At 39.7% G+C, this 7,701-nt stretch overlaps 1 protein-coding gene across 1 annotated transcript in view; it reads right to left on the bottom strand.

Annotated features, from left to right (window-relative positions):
- LOC138052867 (uncharacterized) overlaps positions 1 to 2,322 on the bottom strand; it is a 3,698-nt gene extending 1,376 nt beyond the window's left edge. The window contains exon 1 of the mRNA XM_068899455.1: positions 1 to 2,322. This exon is cut by the window's left edge and continues 1,376 nt beyond it. Within this exon, the coding sequence (XP_068755556.1) occupies positions 1,065 to 2,255 (1,191 nt within the window). The 5' untranslated portion in view covers positions 2,256 to 2,322 and the 3' untranslated portion in view covers positions 1 to 1,064.
- Between the last annotated feature and the right edge of the window lie 5,379 nt (positions 2,323 to 7,701).

The raw sequence follows: 7,701 nt of genomic DNA, 5'->3' as shown, positions 1-7,701 counted from the left end.
ATGTCTTGACATGCTTCATTGCATTTAACATGTTCCATTTCGCCAGGCCTTGGTGTCAAATATTTCTTTTTCTACTGGCTTTCAAGCAGTAACTCAGTTCAAATGCTCTTTGTAGTGTTCAACTATAATAATATTAATTATACTTGAACATTATTGTATTGAAAAAGATTTTGCCACAGAGCAAACAATAATATTAAAATTATTGCTACTTTTTTACCTATTCACAAAATTGAGTTGTCAAATTTCCAAATGAACAGAAAGTCTTGATATTCAGTGGTAATTATCTCATAATATGGTCAGTTGAATGATACTTAATATAATTCCAGCAGCAAGGCTGCAAATTACCACACTTATGACCAAATAATGTTATTGCAAAAAACCATACTTTTGGACTTTTAAGACCTGCGTCACAGGAATTTTCATGTTTTTGAAAAAAATACCACAGAGAACTATTCTAGATGACCTCTACTATAGATACTAAAAAGAGAATGATAGAAAAAATGACCTTAATGATACACATAAGTTTTGGCCACAGGAGTAACTGCAGAATACCCACCCACTAATAATGTCTTCTTGTAGTGGCATTCTTTGATTCTTATTTGCACATGAATGGCATTTAACAATTATCCTGGCAAATCATGCGGAATATCGCCTGATACGTAGTTGGCTAAAATCAGGCAATATTCCCCAAGATTGAGCAGGATAATTATTTTATTATTCAACACATTGATGACAAAGCACAATTCTCAATGTTTATTGGAGAAAAAGCTGGAAAAACTACCATTTTTCTCTGTGACACACAAAATTACGTATATGGCAGGATATCTGTTGTGTACGCATGACGAATATTGAGTGTGCTGTGACCATATTTGGACATTGTCACAATGTGTTGAATAAAAAACCAAAAATAGATGCTATTCATGTGCAAATAAGTGGCTAGGTATTGTGCAGTTCAGTTAAGTTTTTTTTTTCTGAGTAAAACAAAACCTTTCATAATCCTGATAGATTCAAAAAAGTATATTAACTCCCTTTTACCCCTAATTAACAATTAGATGTGTAGGAGTTCACCATTCATACACCCATGTGTATGTGGTTACTGTTGCGGGCGCCATTGGCATATTGCCTACAGGACCTTCCTTTGCAATCTTTTGCTTCAGTGTGATTATCTCCTCAGAGGACAACTCTTCTTTCCCAGTAAAATGCAGTTTGCTGTCAAGATTATCTTTGTGCAGAGCTGCTCCTTTACTGTAGAGCTTATCTTTGAATGCAGCATATTTTGTGAAAAACTCCCTATCTCTTGGAGGTGTAGGATCTGGCCAAGTGTTGGGACAACCATATATGTCTTTGTCAATGATCGTGTCACTGCATCTCCACCAAAGCTCGAAGGATTTTGTAAACAGCAATGGGTCGTTCTCGAAAAACTTGTAAGCACTAACACGTCCGTGCCTGTCAAGGAAAGTCAAGCCGGCATTTGGAAGATGATACAATCCCTCGTTGAAGTAAAATGCAGACAGGAAGAAATCCTCCGTACCAGAGGAAAGCCAAGTTGTTTTGTTGCTGCCGTCGATATATGCTCGCATGCAGCCCTCAAGAAATACAAGATTCGAGCTTTCTGCAACCATTGTCACCATAAATAATGCTCCCGCTGAGCTCTTGATGTCCGCCAATGGAAGGAACTCCAATGGTCTCAAGTAGAAGTTCTCGTTTTTATAGAGCCTTAATCTTGTGTTTGAGGGTAAAATAAGATCGCCTAAGACTACAGGATAATTCTCCACTCCTCGGACGATGTACCAAAAGTAACCAGAGCTCTGTGTGGTAGCAGTAACTCGGAATGATCTGCTAAACGGGATGCGAACTGTGTTGTATATTCCGCCATTTTCAGCGTCGTCATCAATTCGTCTAGTTCCCCACGGTATGTTCTTTATGTCTTGTTTCTCAGTAAATCCTATTCCATGAGCGAGGAACAGGTCGAAGTCAAGACTTGCCTCCAATTCACCGTCAATGTAGATTCTTATTCTGCTGTTTTGATTCATCGTAAACCCTGTGAACCACTGCTCCGTTATGACACCAGGTTCGCCAGTGTCGTGTTCGTAAAGAGCTTTCTCTACGTTGGGGTTTATCCAACCAGCCTTTATGGCATAGGAGAACGACTTCATGTTTGAATTAACAGAAACCTGTGCTAATGTCACTTGAAAAAGACACAGAAGAAGGAAAATTCGTGTCACCATCATTCTGACAGTTATCAAATTCAGCATGAAAGGCAGACTGAAACATACAGCTGCTTGCGATCGGCTTGTGCGGCGTCATGAGATGATCACATGAGCTGCTGAGTATGATACACTTGGTATTTCCGTGACGTAAGCTATGCGTCGTACGCATTGTCATGAGACCTTTAAGGGCCGATTTACACGATACGATTTTGCCGCCTGCGACAAGCTCACGACAGGCCTACGACGTGACTTACGATTGTCGCAGCGTTTTAAAACATGTTTTAAAATGCTACGACATTTTTTCTGACGTACACAACAATCGTAAATCATGTCGTGGGCCTGTCGTAAGCCGTTGTCGCATGCGACAAAGTCGTACCGTGTAAATCGGCCCTAAGGGCCCTAAGGCACCGCCTCTTTAATCTGCATTTTACAAAAATTCTGTCATGTGCGCCACTGTGCATGGCGAAGCGAGAAATCAGGCCTGAACGGCTAGTACTTAAGCACGGAATGATGGAATGCTGGAACGGTGGAACGGCCGAATACTTAAACATGGAACGCCGGAATACTTAAACACGGAACGCCGAAATACTTAAACATGGAACGCCGGAATACTTACAAAGAGAACGCCAGAATACTTAAACACGGAACAGTTGTGAAAATTCTGACAATTGGAACACATGGTTTCCCCCTCCCCCCCACAAGTGTTCGGGGCAAAAACTTAACGTACAAAACAATAGTGAAATATGAACCCTTTTATTGTCGTAAAAAAGGTTGCTGTTATTCATCGTGGTGAAGTACAATAATAATAAAGTATTCTCGTATGTTTCACGATGTGGTCACTTGTGGGATCACTCATGGTTTTTGGTAAACCAGTCTATAAAGCCTCGATAAAAATCGTCTCGATGAAAGGATCATTGCTGACTTCTGGGGACAGCTCTCGAAAACGAGTATAACGAGCACGTCAAAAACATCGAGGACGATATCGTTAAAATCCAGTACAACGAGCTCGTCAAAAATGACGTGCACGTTATCGTTAAATTCGAGTACAACGAGCGCGTTAAAATAAACGTCCTCGTTTTATCGATTCAATAGTACAACAAGCTGGTTGTCACGATCTTTTGAAACATCGCGCTCGTTGTCAACAACGAACTCGTTTTCATCGTTTCTTAACGATATACGATAGTGTTGATCGTGATGATCATCAGATCGTGTCGGAGATCGTGTCGATCGTCAAATCGTGTTGGAGATCGTGTCGATCGAAGATCGTAGTATCCTCGAAAACATCAATTGATTGGTATTTATTATTTTCTGATTTATTTCCTACAATTGTGGCTAGGAGGCCCTAAACGCATCAAATGCTTAGATTTAAGGCCGGTCTCATTGCCCCACTACTCACTTTCTTCAGAAAAGGCAGAAGAGAGTTCATTTGCACCCGCTGCGCGTTTGAAGGCAATTGTTTTATGACAAAGTTTTGCTGCTCTCTATCCCCCAACTTCGTTTCGGCAAGGAATGAAACTCAACAAACAGTACTGGAGTGTATACGGACGGCGAACGCGGCATAAAGGGTTCATCGCATTTATTTACGGTCAATTAACGTAACGAATGAATCTGAAAACACCTTCTTTATTACTTGTTTGGTGACAATTCAGCTGTAAAAAAGTCTCAGATTGTAGCATGCAGTATGTATGTGTATTCGTAAGCAAAACTAATGAAAGGGATGTAATAGACCCTTCTCCAAAATGGCGGCAACGGATTTGAACGAGTTAAAATTTACCAAATCGAAACAGCAACTTTACATTAGTAACCCTGGAAAGTTAAAGCGTATTAGGTGTTATATCAGCTGAAAAGTTGAAAAAATGAAAAACTTACAGATGTTTGTATGACTAGGGCAATAGGCATCCAAACATCTGCACATTTGTAATGTTTTAAATTACATTTTCTCAGCTGTTATTACTTTTGATGTGCCGAAACTTTGCAGGGTTACTAAAGTAAAGGTGCTCTTTTATCAGTTTTTAATTTTAACTTGATTGAATTTACCGTCGCCCCAAAAAAAAAAAATGAAAAAAATCACAACCGTTTCTTCCTTATTTGAAACTGCAATTACAACTAGAAAAAAGTCAAATATTAGGACCCAAGATTTACCTGCAAACCTCTCTAGCCCCCCTCTTCCCCTCCCAACTCCCCCTCATGTGTATCGACACCATGAATTCAGAATGACGAGAAGTACGATAATATTTTATACAATAATGCAAGAAAAAAGATTGTGAAATCACGGTGCTGCTACCGACGGTTGTAAAGCAGTTGGCGACAAAAAGCAAACTACGTATAATTTAAAATTACCCTCCGGTAACTACACGCTTTTTGTAGAAGAACGTCTAATTATCTCGCTGAGGCTGAAAGTTATGTTTCACGTTTGTGATTTTAGCCTAAGACTTGTTATCAGTAAAGTTGTGTGATTTTATAAGTTCGAGTACAAACTTTTCATGCAATCATGAGAAAGCCACATTGCTAACGTTAAAAGAAATTTCTTTACGTATTTGGGTCAATATATTGTCTTTTTGGACTACAGTTTTACATTACTTTTACCTCGTGCTAGTCACAAAAGCAAAACGGAAATGGGCAAAATAAAGGCGTTCTAAACTGATACTCATCCTTAGTATGTTCTTGGAATTAGTGTTCTTACAATTTTGATCAATCTCAGCCTCAACGTTTATAGAACGACTGCGTGAATGGCAGCCAAAATTCAAAACCATTCTTTTCTTTATGTGCTAATTAGACTCACACGCCTCGTTTGAATGGACCAAATAAACAAATACCAAATACGTTTTGGCCGCCATTTATGTATTCGGTCTATTAAATTAAAAAGGTTCATTTATACATCTAAAAAATCCGAGTGTATTTCATTTTAAACCCTTATTGGATCACTGTATTTGTTTTCTCGGGGAGCGAGCAATGTTTCGCTTTCATGCGGATCGAAACAGTTTTTGTTTTTGCAGTATGTATGTCTAACTGCGAAATTCGCCTAAACAGGTCGCTGTCGCATTGATTTACTGATTCTTTGATTGCACCCGACGTCAAGGTGGCCATGTTGGTGGAAATAACAAAAACGCAAAATTCCCTTGGGACTTTCACTATATTAAGCTACATTTTGCTTTTTTTTTGGCTCCAACACAGCGTTCTTGTCACGTGAGTGCAATAAAAGAATACCGTGAAGCCAGCATAGTGCGCATAACGCCCAACACCTACTGGCATACTGGCAGCTTTATGTTTGATGCCAAATGATAACTTTTTTTAAGCTGAGGTATTTTCAGTTCCAAAACCAACTTAAAAGCGTATATAGCGTGTCTCGTTAGCCTCCATTCTTGCCACATTTCTCGTTACTCTCTCTCCAGCCTCAAGAGGATTTGCTTATCATCTCCAGCAATATCTTTGAACATTGGGCTGGTTGGGACTACAACGGAGATGTTCTCTCCACTGTATACCAGCATCTAAACACACCAGTGTCTCTTTCGTGAGATGTTAGTATGCTCTGCCAAGGAAATGAAAAATCATTCTTATGTAGCTCTGAAAATTCCCATTATTTGAAGCTGCAATCATCCCGCAGGATTAACGTCTAGGAACCCCAAAAATTATTTTAGTACAAATAAATCTTTATGTGTCACCGGGTACAGGGCAACAGTGTCAAGAATTATTTAAGGTCTGCAAACACGAGGGGACTAGTCCCTGCGACTAGTCCTTGCAACTGGTCCCTAGTTACACGAAGGGACTGGTCGCAGGAACTACTCCCTTGTAGTGTTTACACGCGGGATCCAATAGCCCTTTTCACGGTTGGTTTTTGTCATTTGCATTACAATGTAGTGTGAGGCAATTTCGGGCTATTTTGTAGTTTTAACCCGAAATTGCCTCGCACCCACGTTAGATTACATTGTAATGTAAATGAGAACAACTAACCGTGAAAAGGGCTATTGCACAGGAAAGTAACAAAAACGTGGGGCAAACGATATCATTCTTTCACTCTGCAGCTTTCTTAAGAGACCAAAATTATTAAAATAGCGATGTACCATTGAAATAATTCAGTTCAGTAAAAAAAATACGACATTATTCAGTGTTTGAATTTTTTCCGATCCAGTCCTGATATATGCGGAAAATAAGTTGAAGCGTTTTGTTACCGATGAGATGTAGCCAATACAGAAACAAAAGGGGGCAAAAATTATATGAAGATTCCCAGAATTCATGTACATTATTTCAAAACCGGTCAGTGTAAAATGCAGACTGCAGACTGCAGACCAGGGGTAAAATGCAGACTGAGGTTATAACGTAACTGTTGAAAAAGCCCAAACCCCTTAGAAATGCTAACCTTAGGCCTAATTAGGCCTAAAACAATATTTAGGCTTAATTGTTAGCATTTCTAATGGGTTTGGGCTTTTTCAACAGTTACGTTATAACCTCAGTCTGCATTTTACCCCCGGTCTGCAGTATGCATTTTACACTGACCGATTTCGAAACTGGTTTGATCGTCTTCCTCGTGATGCGCCATCTTGAAACATAGTTCGTAAGGTGTGATACCGATCTGTGATTGGTTTATAGGCCACTTCGGAAAATACCATAATACTCTTTGTTTGTCCCCCAAATTTTGCATAAGCATTGTTTTCGTTTTCTCTTGGGACCATTGTAAGTCCCAAGGGAAACTGGAAACAATGCTTATGCAAAATTTGGGGAAACAAACAAAGAATATAACGGTATTTTCCGAAGTTGCCTAATTATTGTAATTTGGTCGCAGGGACTTGTCCAACGAGCAGTTTACACGAGGCGTTTTGAGGAACAAGCCGCAGGTACGTGTCCCAAAAATTCAAGCCAGTTTGAATTCGTGGGACTAGTAGCAGGAAGCAAATCCCTGCGGCTATATTTCGTGGCAGAAATGGCTACTTCACACAGTGGGACTTGTCCCAGTGACATGTCTCATGGACTAATCGCCTGGTGTGTACCGGCCTTTATTTTGGACCATGCGCGATTGTGAGAAATCTGAGGCGAGTGACGTAACGCCCGGATATTCATCATGTGCAGTATTTACGAACAAAGGAGACTTTTGTCTGATTGGCTGTTGAAAATTGTAGTATCCAGTGTTCCAACCGCGCGCTGTGATTTCCCATTGATAATGCGCATGCGTGACATTAGTCTCCTTTGTTGTATTTACGAGTTAGAGACGTTAGAGACTGTTTTCAAATACACGCATGCGCTTACCGTACAATGAACGAGAAATCTTCAATACTGCACGAAGCGAAGCTCATTATACGTGGGGGCCAACTAGAAAACCGAATGGTTTATTTGGCCACCATGCTCAAGCTCTTTTACTTAATACAATAGTAACATCGTCAGCAACTACAAATGTATGTAATTAAACCAGAGTTAGTAGAGGGGACTAACCCTCTACTAACTCTGATTAAACTAAGTAACTACATCAAGAGGAAATAAATTGAATTGAATTGAATTG

Source organism: Montipora capricornis, chromosome 6 (assembly GCF_036669925.1).
Source record: "Montipora capricornis isolate CH-2021 chromosome 6, ASM3666992v2, whole genome shotgun sequence".
NCBI classification, from domain to species: Eukaryota; Metazoa; Cnidaria; class Anthozoa; order Scleractinia; family Acroporidae; genus Montipora; species Montipora capricornis.
This window is presented reverse-complemented; position numbering and strand designations above follow the sequence as displayed.